Source organism: Cibotium barometz, chromosome 43 (genome assembly GCF_041138505.1).
Source record: "Cibotium barometz isolate CiBa-2024 chromosome 43, ASM4113850v1, whole genome shotgun sequence".
Taxonomy (NCBI): domain Eukaryota; kingdom Viridiplantae; phylum Streptophyta; class Polypodiopsida; order Cyatheales; family Cibotiaceae; genus Cibotium; species Cibotium barometz.
In genome coordinates this window covers 35,731,704-35,747,490 of record NC_141088.1, presented here as the reverse complement: position 1 = coordinate 35,747,490, position 15,787 = coordinate 35,731,704, and the positions used below count along the sequence as shown (strand labels likewise).

Genomic DNA, 15,787 nt, shown 5'->3' with positions numbered 1-15,787 from the left:
TTCAGTTATCCTTAAAACCCAAGGCCACCCTTTTGATCGGTACTATTTTCTTAGTTGTTTAGGCTAGGTATTGTCAATAAATAATACATCTCAAAGGATAATCATAGCATGAAAATCAACAGATAGTCATACATGAAAAAACCCAAGATAGTCACGACGATGAAAAACTCTAGATTTTTACACCAGACTTTTTTTCAATGTTGAATGACAATTTACCACTAATGGACTTTCACCACACTGGTTGGTTACCTTAGAAGTCGAGAAACATGAAAATATTTTTGGCGTGAATTTCTTAAGGGCGTGAAAAACTCCTAATTTTTCATGCAAAAAAAATTTCTCTTTTTGCAGTAAGTTTGAATGGTCAATGGCTCAGTTCATGTGGACAAGTCAATATCCTCAATTTATGAAAATATTTTGGTGTGAAATTCTCAAGAAATTCACAACGTGATTTTCTCGAGGTTTTTTAGACGTGAAAGACTCATATTTCCACAGTTGTGAAAAACTAGGTTTTTTATATCGGAATATTTTAGGATAAGAAGATAAGATTTTTTGATTTTTGGACAAGAAATCCCATGATTTACAATGTGGTTTTGAGGACTTCGTATTGATGTGAAAATCTATGGTTTTTTATGGTCGTGAGTGAAAAACTCGCCGATGTGTGTGTGAGTATCCATCTAGACAATCTATTTGCAAGTCTATCTCATTTGTAAAACGTTTCCAAAACTATGAAGGTTATCATGGGAAAGGGCTAAAAGAAATACTAGCTCTGAAAAAGATATTAGGGTTAGTAAAGGGGGCACCCTAAGGTGCACAAGTAAGAAATATGTGTGTGTGTGGGGGGGGGTGTGTGTGTGTGTGTGTGCATACATATGTGTGCACATGTCACGTGTGTGCATGTATACATCAAGTAAGAAATATGTGTGTGTGTGTGTGTGTGTGTGTGTGTGTGTGTGTGAGAGAGAGAGAGAGAGAGAGAGAGAGAGAGATAGAGAGAGAGAGAGAGAGAGAGAGAGAGAGAGAGAGAGAGAGAGAGCACATGCACATGTAGATTGGTCAAAGCTCATACATATTGAATCTAAAGAGTACATTCAATTTTCCATAAGTTTTTATTATTATTTTTTGATATAGTTAGAACACATGTCCATGTAGTGAAATTAAGTCACATTGTGCAATTGAATCACATTGTCGATTTACTGAAATTAAGTCATAATATTGTGTAATTTAAGTTGCTCAAAAAGGTACACTTACTTGAGAAATAATAATCGACATTTAATCTTATTAGGTGTTACAACTTTTTTTAACCTAGTTAGTGCAAGTCAAAGGTCAACATATATCAAAGGGTCACATCAACAATTAATTCTTCAATAAAACACCTACTAACAAAAAATAATAGGTATCAAACTTAGGAAAAGTTTTAGTCAGTCTATAATCATCAAGTAACTAGATACTAAAAATAGTAAATTACTTATTTAATAATGAACTCCATGCAATTAGCCGTGTAAGTAGCTAGCAAGGTGTAGAATTATTACAAGGTACATGTCAATCCTAGTTAAAGATTAGGTAAAGGTCAATAGAAACATTAAAGTTGGCATTAACACTTCCACTTAAGGACTCACCTCTCTCACTCACTCTCACTCTCACACAATGAATAAGAGGCATATGCACCAAGAATCATACACTTCTTTTAACTCTCTCTCTCTCTCTCTCTCTCTCTCTCTCTCTCTCTCTCTCTCTCTCTCCACAAGATAGAGCAAAATTAGACATGCACAACTCAATTGGCAAAAAGGGGGATTGTGTCTATTCATTATGAGAAATTCACTTATATACAACTGGCCCTTATTCACACTTGGGCACCCAAACTTAACCCTAATCTATTAAGATTGGTCATTTGCCAGCTTTTCTCATAATATGTATAACCTTTTTAAGTGTCATTTACATGACACTTATTCAACATGCAAATAGAGAGTAGGGGAGCGAGGTTGGGGGGGCACATAGAGAGGGGTATGACGGGCAAAGATGCAGGTAAAGGGGGGTATGATGGGCAAAGATGCATATAAAGGGGTGAATGGTGGGCAAGAGGGAAATGCATAAAAAAGAGGGGGAATGGTGGGGCACAAGTTGCAGGGTAAGAAAGGCACGCAAGAGGGGAGGGAAATAGGCAAGTGGAGAGAGGCAAGCATGAGGAATAGAAAGCAGGTAGGTGGAGAGGAGAGGAGAGAGGCACGCATGAGGAATAGAAAGCAGGTAGGTGGAGAGGAGAGGAGAGAGGTATACATGTTAGGCCATGTAAGGAGCTCAGTGTCATACTCGCTTCTAGTATTCTATGTCATTATCACAAGTTTTGAGATGCGACCATAGCAAAAATAGTTGAGACAAACAAATAATAAATTTGTTGTTGACTTTCTCCAACTCATAGGCAATCTTATGGTGAATATACCCATAATTAGAGAGGGCAAGTCTAAGTTCACCCATTAAAGGAGTGAAAAGGCCAAAAGAAGTACTAAGAGGGAAAACAGAAACCAAACCGATAAACTAGGAAAGTTATTCTCAAGTATTACATCACACACTCACATGCCAAACTCTTGTATCAATGTATTGCTAACCCTCTCAGCATATTAAGATATGTAGTATGCTGCAAAACTCACATGCCAAACTCTTGTATCAATGTATTGCTAACCCTCTCAGCATATTAAGATATGTAGTATGCTGCAAAATTTCTCTAAATGGAGTACCATAGGCATATAGACATCATAATGGGCTCAACTCAAAGAGCAAACTAGTGAAGCAATATGAAAAGAAAAGTGTGGAAATAGATATGTGGGAGAACAAAGTAGTAGGGCGCACATTCTGAGTAAACATATGCACATAGACATCATAATGGGTCAAATCAAAGAAGTAATATGAAAAGAAAAGTGTGGAAATAGATAAGAAGGACAACAAAGGAACAAGACAAAAATCAACTTCAAGTGCTATCTAGACAACAACACCCACTAAACTCTTATTTTTGGAAAAAAAACAATGAAGGTTTTGCATTTTTATTTTTAATTGAAAGGACACATAAGATGTTTACTTTAAAAGTAGGCCAACAAACTTCACACACTTAGCAACACATTTTGACATCGAAATTACATTATGTGATATGTGATTTTTTTCCTTAACTTGTTTTGTACACACAAATGATTCAAGAAGGTACATTGAATCAAACCTAGCCACTTGCTATCAGCATTGTTTTTTTTTGGGTGTGTGCGCGCATGTGCATGTGTGTGTTTGGTTGAAGGGGATGATTCATAGTGGTTAGTCACTTTGTTGTTACGTGGCTATCTATTCAAACAGGCAATGGGGATGCAATCCTTGCATTTCCCCCCTCCTTGCTTGCTACTTGTCGTTTGAGTTTAGCCATGAGAGATTAGCATCATTGTTCGAACTTCGGATATGCAAGAAGTCTTTCCTTACTTGCTAGGCTATGGGCTAGATTGCCACATGTGACATACCATGGTGTGACCATGGCTAGCCACACACATAGGTAAAATTAGCAGTCTTTCCTCTCATTGGACAGTGTCCTTTTCCGTTGAACGATGAGATGTGAATTGGTGCTCTCAAGCATGAACCATGAGAGTGACATACTTCTAGAGAGCAATTGAGGGAGGATGGCTAAATATTTTTGGGCTCTTAATGTAACTTTTTTCATGATTGAATGTGCATTAAATTAGAATGTTAATTAAAACATATATACTAACTCGAAAGCAATTGGTTGTGGCCTTCATTAAATTAAATAGATATAAACCCTAAAAAGTAGAATGTTAATTAAAACATATATACTAACTCGAAAGCAATTGGTTGTGGCCTTCATTAAATTAAATAGATATAAACCCTAAAAAGGTGAATCCAAGGTTGTCGAAAGTGGATTTCTGAAACAGCCTTTACACTGAAGGTAAAGCCGGAAGCTCCATTTGCCCTTCAATTTTCAACTACCGTTTTGCACTGTCAGCCTTGGTAAGCTTTTGGTTTTCAAGATCCGCTTCTCATTACCATTTTTTGTTTCAATTGAAGCTCTCTCAGCTCTATGTGTGCGCGTGGGCACAGCCCGATTTTGTTCATATAGTTGGGTAAATCTGCAGGGTCGCACTTGCAAAATCCTGCCCGAATTCTTCATTGAAGGTGAGGCTTGCACTGCTCTAATGGCGGACCAAGCAGGATCTCCCGAGCTTTCTCAGGAAGAAGAAGATCAGGTGGAACATGTGGACATTGGTGACGAGGAGCTTGAAGACATCATAGATGAAGAAGAAGAGGATGTTGCAGGTGAAGGAGATGTGGAAGAAGACGATGAAAAGCATGAAGAAATAGAAGTAGTAGAAGAAGAGGAAGAAGACATAGAAGAAGCAGAAGACGAAGAAGGTCAAGAAGGTCTTGACCTTGACATCGCTGAGGAAGAAGATGGCATGGGTTACCATGATGAACATGATGATGATGGTGCTGGATACCATGACGAAGATGGTGGTATCGGTTATCAGGACGAACCTTACGAAAAGCCGGTCGAAGAAGATGAAGAGGAGGATGGAGGAGGCAAAGGTGGCCTTGATGTAGATGTGGATGTGGAAGATGTGCATCAGAAGGCATCTCTTGGGGCTGAAGAGGAGTTGTATCAAGCAGAAAAAATCGACATGGAAGCAGATGGTGACAAAGAGGCCGCACTTGCACATGAGGAAACGGTACATGTTGAAGAAAAGGAGCAAGCTGAAGAGAAGATGGAAGAGAACAAGGATGATCCCCTTTCACGCCCTCCGCATGGCTCCGAGGTGTTCATTGGAGGCATCACGAAGGACACAGTGGAAGATGACTTGAAAGAGTTATGTGCATCTTGTGGGGACATCTATGAGGTAGGCTTATTTTGTCTTTCCTCCTTGTCTTTGCAATTTTGGTGACCTTTCTTTAACGGAGAAAATCATGAATGAAGGTTGGGGCACACACTGGAAGGTGCTTTGTTTATCACCTTTTTATTCTTTTAATCTGTCAAGGAGGCTGTCATTCACCACTTGCACCTCACATGCCTCTAAAGGCGTGGTGGGGTTCTTCCTGCTTTCTTGTAGTGCATAAACGTTTCATATTTCTTTTTTGAAAGGGGATTACATGTCTTGCTTCCACGGCTTGGTGGTGATGGCTTAAATAGAGTAACCAGAGTTGCTTGAGTTAAGGAGTAGCTAGGGCTTTTTGGATAAGAGGTTTTTAGGAAGGTTGTTGTTGTACTTTTTATATACAGATTGCATCTTATCCTTGTCTTTAGCAGTGTTTATTTTACACAGACTTGTTTGTTGGAGAGCGCACGTGCGCACGCACACATGCATATAGACCCCCCCTCTCTCTCTCTCCCTCGCGCGCGCGCGCGCGCGCACGCACGCACACACATCCATATACACATTACAGACCCCAAAAAAACAAGGTGCACCCAATTAACCCATAAATTCACTAGTCAAGGTTGAGTGGTGATTGAATCAGTGTTTTTGATTTGAGCAGGTGCGTGTGATGAGGGACAAGGAGAAGGGGGATAACAAAGGCTTTGCTTTTGTGACTTTTACAAACAAGGAAAGTGCAGAAAAGGCAATTGAAACTTTGAATGAACGAGAATTGAAGGTGAATTATGGCCTTCTAGGTTACACTTCTGCATTAATTAAACTAAGTGTGCTCAACTCTTATTTTAAAGAGGCAAATTTGTATTTCAACTTATAGTACTGCAATGGTGGAAAACAGGGTAGAAAGTTGCGTTTCTCTTCCTCTCAAGCAAAGAACAAGTTGTTCATTGGTAATGTGCCAAAAAATTGGGACAAAGAAGAACTTCAGAGGGTCTTATTAGAGAGAGCTGCTGGGATAATCAATGTGGAATTGCTTATGGTATGTGTTGTTAATACAGTTTATAATGGTCATATTGTGGCAATTATGGTGTAGTATACCGCACAATGCCATAGGAAAGGATTTCATAGCCTGAACACAGAATTCTGCTTTGAGAGTCTCGTTGTTTTATTTCTGGTTTCCAGATTTTTACTCAGAATATCATGCCTGCGAAGTTATTGTATTCAAAATCTCCTCACAAGATTGTCCCAATTATGGTCTATTTTGAATCTTTTCTTCTGTTATGCTCAAAATTACCCCTATTTGTGATTTTCCCAAAGTTTTTACATTATGTTTGTTGGGACCTGCTATTTCCTAGCCGTTTCTGGCTCCTAGTTTTGGGCCTGTTTCTGATTCATATATGACTTTCATTTCTGCTTCCATTCTATGTGACTATGCAAGCTTACATTTATTGACAAAGTTATTCATGCAAAATATGGATGATGTTATGATATTTATTGACATTCAGAATCTATAATAAGGAATACAATCTACTTGCTTTTGCGATGCAGAAGCTGCTTCTTTCTTGAGAGGCTGTTTTGAGCTCCAAGCTTTTTGAATAGAGCTTTTGCTTGGCAAGGACACTTTGCCTTTGTTTTTTGAGTTGGCTTTGCCAGATCTTCATCCTGAGAAGTTCACTCGAACTCTTGCATCAAGTTCTCCTTCATGGGTTGGATCTTTTCCTCATGATTATCTGTAATTATCAGATCATCTACATGCAGAATAATCAAGGCAAAATTTTTTCCTGCTAAGAAGAGAGAAACATTGGCTTCCAAAGGATTCATAGTGAGTCTGATGTTAAATCAATATGATGATATTAGGCTTGCGGAACAGGTTAAAGTGTTCGTGAATCGATAGACTTTGTCCTCCTGTCCTTGCACATGAAAATCTGGTGGCTGTTACACCTAGACCTCCTTTCAGAAAGGCTGATTTGACATCCATATGGAGAAAGGGCCATTTATCATGAGCTGCCAATGCAATCACGGTCTCAATGGAGCTCACAAGGCAGAGTTTTGATACCAGTTTAACACTTGAAAGCTTATGAATCTTCTTGGTAGATTGCAAATAGAACAGTTCTCCCTTTAATGCAAGGTAAAGAAAGAGAATACTCAATACACAGGATACGGTCCCAATAACCCTCTGAAGGGCTCCTACCAGGAATAGTGAGTTGCTTTATTACTGCAATGTGCAATGAGTACAATGTTTGGGGCTGAATCTGCACAATGGACTGCAATGTGCATTGAGTACAATGTCCGGGGTTGAATCTGCACAATGGACTAGACTGACCTGACCTGCTTTTTCAAAAGTTGGAGCAAACTGACTTTACGCACACGGGCTGCCAGGAAAAGGGCTGAACTGGTCACTTCCCTTGAGGCTTGCTACTTGCCTCTTGGACCTGTGGCAGTGCTTGCCTTTTGCTTCAATGGGCTGCAATCGGCTGCTTGAGGGTGACACTTGCATGAATGTTGATGGGGGATCTATGGGCACCAAAGCCCTTTTCATAGGCCCTGGTGGTTGTGGCTCCAAAAGACCAAAAAGGGGGTCGCTTATGGGTGCTTTGCTCTTTTCCATCTGGCCGGCTGTTTTGGGCAGCTGTATGGCTAACCATGGGGCTGTCAACAGCCCTACACACTTCTTTTTTTATAAATGGGTGCTGCTAGTACCTTGGTCACATAGGTTCGCATGTAACTGGACATTGTCCTAGACACTAAACACTAGACATTGACCGGGGTTGTTCAAATGCTTGACACGTTTAATAAGTGTTTGGACACCCTATACTTCACTACATATTGCAAGTGGGTTACAATTTCAGTGCGGGATTGGAACGATTTGACCTGATTACCCTTTGTGGTACACCAATGACTTGTTCGTGTCCACATGGCATCCAAGTGTGGGATGCACATGAGAGAGGAGCTCACTCGAGGGAAGAGGTAGTGGAAGAGAAGGGAGAGGATGAGCCTCGAGGAGAAAGAGGAAGAAAAATAAAAAAGAAGGTAAGAGGAAGAACTAGCAGATGGTAATTGCCTGCAGCAAGGTGGGCAGCGCGAGGAAGTGAATATGGTGAAATAGAGGAGATGGAGTTTGTGGCCCAAATCTTGCGGGATGCATGTGACAGAGAAGCAGAATAGGTACAGGAAGAGAAGGGAGAAGATGAGCATGTAATGTGCGGAAGACCTGCTTGTATTAAGAACTATGCAAAACGCAATGATGAATAGAGAGAAGAGAGAGAGAGAGGGGTTGTTGAAACAATGTTTGTTGTATATATATGTATCAAGATGTACATAGAATCATAGATCCTAACCAATTATGGCCTCCAAAAGGTAACTCTATGCCTATGACCTGTCCCAGCTATGAGGGATCCGATGAATTATAGGCTTATGGAACTGTCCCTACTTGTACTTGAGTGTTGTCGGCCAGGTCCTTGTATAACAAATTACCAAGATCCCATAAAAAGAACTGGTCAATGCCTAAAAAGGCTCTTAATCCTAGCTAAAATAGAGGGTTAAGTATGTCCACGTCTATGTATGTGACATCCCCTTCTACTAAGCTTGATGGAATCCAATTGATCTTAGATGATTGACATCATCCCTGTGCTCCGTGTGGACTCCATCCTTGGTATCTTGCTTCCAAAACTTGAGGCACTCTTGACCACTTAGATCCTATCTTAAAACCTTTTACTGCAACCTTGGATTGCTCCAATCTCTAATGCTTTGTTCTGCGTGCACTTGTTCTTCTTGTCCCCTCTTTGGGCTGAAGCCTTGTACCTTTCTTGGGCCGAGAGTTAGATCCCTTCTTGGAACCTACAACACCTTGTTCCTTCCCTCATCCTTGTACCATGGCTGCTGGGCTGAGCATCTTGGGGCTTCATATCCCATGATATCCACTTAGGGGCTCTATATCCCATGGTTGCCCTCATTTTGGCAACACCGGGATACCTATTGATATTGAAGAACCACTTGGTTGCATTTTCTTGTCTAGACTTGAACAACCACCACCTTTGTATTGTGCGTTTCCAAATCTGCACCAACTCAGCACCACTAGGACTTCCACAAGCCTCTGATACCCATTTATTGGCGAAAGACTTGCTTGTATTAAGAACTATGCAAAGCACAGATAGAAGAGAGAGAGATGTTGATGAAATAATGTTTTTTGTATATATGTATCAAGATGTACATAGATCCTAGCCAATCATGGCCTCCAAATGTCACACAATTCCTTACAGCTTCTATTTTTCTACTGTTCATGTGTGGCATGTGGAGCCTAACATGACATACATGTATGGTTGGCGTAGCCTGACATGGTGTGTTTGTGTGGCATATGGAGCCTGACATGACAGTACATGTATGGCTGGTGTAGCGTGACATGATAGTACATGTATGGCTGGTGTAGCCTGACATGATAGTACATGTGTGGCTTGTGGGGCCTGACATGGTGTACATGTATGGCCATGGAGCCTGACATGATGAAAGTCTCTGGGACTAGCTATCTTGGAGATCTTGTGTATTTATGTTTTGGGAAGGTTTGGAAGGATCATGAGCCTTGGACATTTTATCGGGTACAACTGAGTAGATGGGTGTTTCTTCCAATATAATTGCACTCATGTGTGTGCATGACTTTGATTTTATCTTTGGATGACTTGTCTTGTTTGCCTGGACAATGCCTGAGATTTTTGCCTGTGTTGTCCATGGGGTCGGGGATGCCTGGGCACCTTGTCGACGTGTATGTGCACACCTGTTTGGGACTGACAGGTGGTCTACATGTGTTTTGCAGGTGGTAAGTATTCCCAAAAACTCAATTTACAGCTTTATGAGTTCACATGTTAATAATTATGGATGCAGGTTCACACTCACTTATAAGTTGTCCGGTCACTTATAAGTGACCGGACAACTTATAAGTGAGTACACATTGAGCAGGACTTATTTAATACATGTGGCGGCCAAAGACCGAGCACTGGACATTATTTGGACTCCCTTCATGTAGGCGCTCCTTTCTGGACCAAAAAAGCACACATGTAGGCTATTTTCAGTGGGGAAGCCTCTATTATTGACAAAACTCCAAATTGGAGGGGGGCGCATGCTTTTCAGGAGTGCATGAGGGCTGGTCGGCTGGTTTTTCAGCCTGTTGGCAAGTTTCTACAGCCATCCATCGCGACTGAAGTTCACCGGATGCATGGGAGAAGCTGGCCGACTCTTTTTGCATGTTCTCCACTGTTGGCTTGCTGTTTTACAGCTGGAATAGAGGCTGGACAGAGGTTAAAAATAGGGAGGAAGAGTAGGTCGTGGGCTTCTAGACAGTTTTCCTTCCGATCGGAGGTTTGCAGGCTTGTGCTACCGAGGGTTGGTCGCTTTCTTCTGTGGCTACCGAGGGCTGGTCGACTGTTGAAAACAGCCTTTGAGGACTGATCGACTCGCGTTATGAGCTAGATAGGAGGAAGATGATGATGTTGAGTTGTCTTGGGCTGATGTGGGAGTGCTATGGGCTGTCCATAGTTGTCCTGCATGTGCTTGATGCCGGGAATGCTCACTTGTGCTGAAATTGTCAGCAAATTTAGATATTGTGATGTTTTTCTTGTTTTCATATTGTATTGGAAGAAATAGGTGCAGCCAGTGGTGAACCGTGGGCACCCGCAAAGTTGTATTGGAAGCAGACTCCTTTTTGGTAATCTAACCATAAAGAGGGGGGGGTCAGCCTATCTTCTGGCCCCTAGTGTGGTGTAATGTGCAGCCTTGTCATCTTGTTTTATCTGGCATGCATATGTGTATTTTCAGATTTCATGATTGATTAGATTTTTCGTGTTCAGTTGCCTCTTCCATTTACACTGGTAGATTTACTTGAGAAGGGGTTGATAAGGCCAAGTTCTTCACCTTATTGTTCTCGAGTTTTACTTTTGCAGAAAAAGGATGGGACATACAGGATGCGTGTTGATTAGAGGGCCCTTAACAAGATTACTATCAAGAACAGGTTTTCGATTCCCCGAATCGATGATATTCTTGATAAACTCGAGGGAGCTGCTTGTTTTAGTCGCATTGATCTTAAGAGTGGTTACCATCAAATTCGAGTGGTACCTCAAGATGTGCACAAAACAGCTTTTCGAACGTCATTTGGATTATATGAGTATTTGGTTGTGCCATTCGGACTTACGAATGCTCCCACCACTTTCAATAGAATGATGGACATAATTTTTAGACCTCACTGCAAGTTCACAGGAACTTTCTTTGATGATATTATCATTTTCTCAAAGAGTGAGGTTGAACATAAAGAGCATCTTGCCATTGTTTTTGAAGAGCTAAGGAAACATAAGCTTTTCATCAATGGGAAGAAGAGTGAATTCTTCTTGTCAGAAATTCACTATTCGGGACACATTGTTTCCAAGGATGGAGTACGCAAAATTTGTAGTCAAGACAGATTATCAAAGCTTGAGATACTTTCTATCTCAAACAAAGCTTTCGGAGAAGCAGATGAGAATAGCAAACTTTCTTTCCATGTTTCATTTTCAGATTGTGCATACTCGGGAAAAGAAAAATGTGGTGGCAGATGCATTATCCAAGAGGCCTTATGTAGCTGCAGTCTCAGTGGCCTCTCGTGGGGACTTATCTGCTATGCGAGCTTTGTATCATTTGGATGTTGATTTTTGCTATATATGGACTGATTTGATGGCTGGTCACTCACATGCCTTTTATGTTATCAACGAGGGTTATCTTATGAAGGATAATTGCCTATGTGTCATGAAGGATTTGCGTCCAAAGGTTATGGAGGAATGTCACGCTCCACCTTATGCTGGTCATGGAGGTATCATGCCCACTACACGCATGATTGAGAGATATTTCTTTTGGCCAAGCATGCGTAAAGACATTGAGGCTTATGTACGTGCATGTATTACTTGCCAAAAGGTGAAATTTGACAGGCAAAAACCTCCAAGTTTGCTTCAGCCATTGTCTATTCCCTCGCAACCTTGGGAAAGTATTACTATGGATTTTATTATGGACTTGTCTCGATCCCAACATGGAAATGATGCTATTTGGACCATTGTGGACAGGTTTAGCAAGCAAGCTCATTTCTTGCTCGTCAAGAAAACCATTAAAGTTGATCATATGGTAAAGCTTTTTCTTGCTAATATTTTCAAGCATCATGGTATGCCTAAATCCATTGTTGGGGATAGAGATCCTAGGACTACGAGCCTCTTTTGGAGGGCTTTATTTGATAACGTGGGTACTAAACTTGAGTTTTCATTAGCTTATCATCCCCAAACGGATGGCCAAAGTGAAGCTGCAAATTCAGCCGTGTTGGATTTGTTGAAGTGTTATGTGGCAGATCAAAAGACTGCATGGGAGAAGTATCTTCCACTTGTTGAGTTTGCCTACAACAATATGATCCATGCCTCCACGGGAAAGGCTCCGTTTGAGATTATTTATGGCAGAGTGGTATTGCCACCCATCCTTTGTACAAAGGATGAGATTTTTGCAGCTGATGAATATGTTCGTGATTTGGATGCAGCCTTTGCTCAGGTGCGGACAACCATTGCAAGGTCTCAAGATAAGCATAAAATGGCTGCTGACAAGCATAGAAGGGACATGCAAGTCAAAGAAGGTGATTGGGTTTTGCTGAAATTTGAGAAGGCTAGGCTTCGGAAGAGGCCAGGACGAGAAGGATCATATCCTAAGCTTTCTCCTCGCTATTATGGACCCTTCAAGGTGATTTAAAAGATCAATGAAGTGTCATACAAGCTTGCTTTACCTAGTCATTGGAAGATTCACAATGCATTTCATGTGAGTCCTTTTCGGAAATATGTGGGGCCAGATCTTGACGAGCCTGTCAGAGAAGATCCGCCAGAGATTGATGAGCTTGAGGAGATCCTCCAGCCAGAACAGATTGTTTTTCACAAGGAGAGAAAGCTACCTGCAGGAAAGCTTTCTAGGAGATACCTTGTGAAGTTCAAGAATTATTTGCCTATTGATGCAAAGTGGGTAAATGAGGATTATTTTGTTGACTACCCACAGTTGTTGCAGGCATATCTTGAGGCTTTTCAGTTGAGGACAACTCTTTAGAAGCCCGGGGGGATGTCACCAATTGGCCGACCATTTGGTCCATCTCCAGTTTTGTGTCTCGTTCACTTGAGGCCAGGCCGGTGTCTCATGTGAAGAGGCCAGTATTTTTGCTTAACATGGACGGGAGCCAGGCTGGTGCCACCCGTGTGTTAGCAGGATGGTGTCGTATGGACGGGAGCCAGACTGGTGCCACCCGTGTATGACCTGGACTGTGTTCTATCCATGGGATTGTCACGCCATGGAAGAGCCAGTATTTGTGCCGTGTCTTGCCCATGGGACTGTCACTCCATAGGGAGGCTCGTGCCTGGAACTGTGCTTTACCTATGGGACTCTCACTCCATAGGAAGACCAGGATTTATGTTTTATGTCGTGCCATTTTTGTGCCCGACAGATATTCTGCACTTGTTCCATGAACGGGAGATATGTCCATGATACTATTTGCACATGCACTCATGTTTTGCATGTTTGAAACTGTTTTCGCATGACTTGTATTCTTGTGTTTGCCTGCTTGACGTGTCACTTACTGAGCGGGGACGCCTCCCAGTGAGTCGTGAAGTTTGCTCTGTCTTCTGATGAGTTTTGTTGCATGTTAATAGGTGGTAAGTGTATTGCACTTGTTGGTTTAATAGTTTTATTTCTAACCTTTCATTTTATAAGGTTGTAAGTTCACATTTCATTTAAAAGTGGGCACCCATTAGGGGCACCCACATATGGGCCAAGGTGGGGAGCCACACTTAGCCCCTTAAGTGTGTGGGGGTGGGTGCATAGTCACCTACCCACACCACACCATGAAGGTGGCCGCCTCCGTGGGGAGCCGGCCAGCTGTGGTCGTGTAACTCCTCTCCAATCTCTACAAAGGAGAGCGACCACGCCACTCGTGGAAGGACAGAACCGGCGATCGTTTCCTCCTCTTCAGGCTGCTCTTCCTCGTTGGCTCTCAGGCGGCTGCATCTCTTCAGGCGACTGCGCCTCTCTCTCCCACTCGCAGCCATAGGCGGCTGCGCCTGTCTACTGCAGGCGATTGTGCGCCTCCATCCCCTCAGGCTGCTGCTCCTCGTTGGCTCTCAGGCGGCTGCAGCCAGGCGATTCCACCATCTCCTCAGGCTGCGCCATCTCCACCACCTCAGCAGACGTTTGTGCGCCTCCCTCTGTCCAACAGGCTGCGCTTGTTCACCAGCAGGCTGCAGCCAGCTGTTCCCTTTGCTCTCCAGCAAGCGGCTGCTCCTCCACGCCTCTTTAGGCTGCGCCACCTTCTCCTCTTCAGCTGGCGGCTGTGCTCCTACAGCCAGGCGTTACCTCTCCAAAGGCGGTTGCTCTCCTCATCCTCCCCTTGCAGGCAGCTACGCCGCCTCCTCCTCCACAGCAGGCGGCTATGCTCCTTTGCAGGCGGATTGCGCCTCCCTTCCATAGGCGGCATCTCCCTTCTTCAGGTGGCTACGCCTCCCACAGCAGGCTGCTCTCCTCATTCTCCTCGAGAGGCTGTTGTGCCCTGGTGTCCCTCTCAAGTAGCTGCACACAAACACCTCGGGTATTTGACTTCCATTTGCGAGCTACAAGTAAGTGAATTCAGATTTAAGTAAAGAACTTTGTTGTAAATTTGATAAAGGATTCTCTCTACCGCTAACACCCGTTCGGTGCCGGGTAGTCCAAGCTTTTGGAGAACCACGGTCCAAAGGTGCTGAGATCGGGAGAGCCAGGCGTTAGTACGGGAGCGCCTGTTTGTGCGTGGTCCTGGAACACCAGTGGGGCGCTCTCCGCGGAGTCCAGTGAAGGCAGAGGACCGTAGAGACTGGATCACTCGAGTGGTCGCTCTCCTTCGAACATCTACTTCGAGCCTCTTGTTTGGTACTGTATTCATTTGTACATGGACATCATCTGGTTCATTGAACCCATGGAGCATTGTATTTGTTAAATACTCCCAATAATATATCGTATATTGAGGGGGGGGGGGGTCGGCCCGTTCCGGCCTCAGTGCTGGTGTCCATCTATTTCATTTCAATTTGCAGTTGTTATTAAGTTGTACATTTCAAATTGTGATATTAAGTTGTGCTATTACGCGCGTGGGTGTCCAACGGAGTCTATTCCCACTTGACGGGATCGGTTTCATCGGTGGTGTTCCACAAGACCCAAGGGGAATGGCAATCCGGTGAGTTGGGTGCCAGTTGTGGCACACTAGGAAAGGCTTACAGGCAACAGTTCCAAGGGAGGATGATCCTCCAAGGGGTGGAGTGAGAGTGCCATACTCAATACTCAGGAAAAGAAGACCATAGAAAGTGTTTAGGGAACATGACAGGTTTGGGATTCTGTGAATAAACAATGGGATGATGACAGTCATCCAAGGAGAGAAGTTGGAATCTCGTCATCGAGTTTAGCAGAGGGGGATGTCATGTGACATCCCATTGTGTGTGAATAGACAATGGGATGATGATAGTCATCCAAGGAGAGAAGTTGGAATCTCGTCATCGAGTTTTGCAGAGGGGGGATTGTTGGAGAATGCACAGACGGAAGCATAAACAAGACGAGAGAGTAGAGAGAGCTTGTGGACAAGATCACCTTTTATATCAGCTTGAAGCTTTACAATGGCAATTGGCCAGCAAGAGAATGTTGAACTTGTGCAAGGGATTGGATGATTAAAGTGAGGAATGGGGGAACTCCTTATATAGTGACTTGGGAACTAGTCGGTCAGCTCTAGTGACTTGGGAACTAGTCGGCCAACTCCTAGAGTTGGCCAATTGCTTCACGACCACATAAATCAAGGAAAAATATATAAAATACCGAATAAATGGTACAACCCCAAAACACTGAGATGCATAAATTCTAACACTCCCTTTGCAGCTCATAGTGTCCAAGAGTCGGAA

The 15,787-nt window shown here is 42.9% G+C and overlaps 1 protein-coding gene across 3 annotated transcripts in view; it reads left to right on the top strand.

The window, feature by feature from the left end:
• The first annotated feature begins 3,859 nt into the window (after positions 1 to 3,859).
• LOC147613871 (heterogeneous nuclear ribonucleoprotein Q-like) overlaps positions 3,860 to 15,787 on the top strand; it is a 31,437-nt gene continuing 19,509 nt past the window's right edge. Inside the window, exons 1-4 of one of the 3 annotated variants that reach the window (XM_086781849.1) lie at positions 3,860 to 3,993; positions 4,119 to 4,877; positions 5,512 to 5,628; positions 5,746 to 5,886. In XM_086781849.1, coding sequence (XP_086637975.1) covers positions 4,179 to 4,877; positions 5,512 to 5,628; positions 5,746 to 5,886 — 957 coding nt within the window. In that variant the 5' untranslated portion in view covers positions 3,860 to 3,993; positions 4,119 to 4,178. Of the gene's footprint in view, positions 3,994 to 4,059; positions 4,878 to 5,511; positions 5,629 to 5,745; positions 5,887 to 15,787 lie in introns of all 3 variants that reach the window. The other 2 variants (XM_086781850.1, XM_086781851.1) reach the window with 2 other exon arrangements.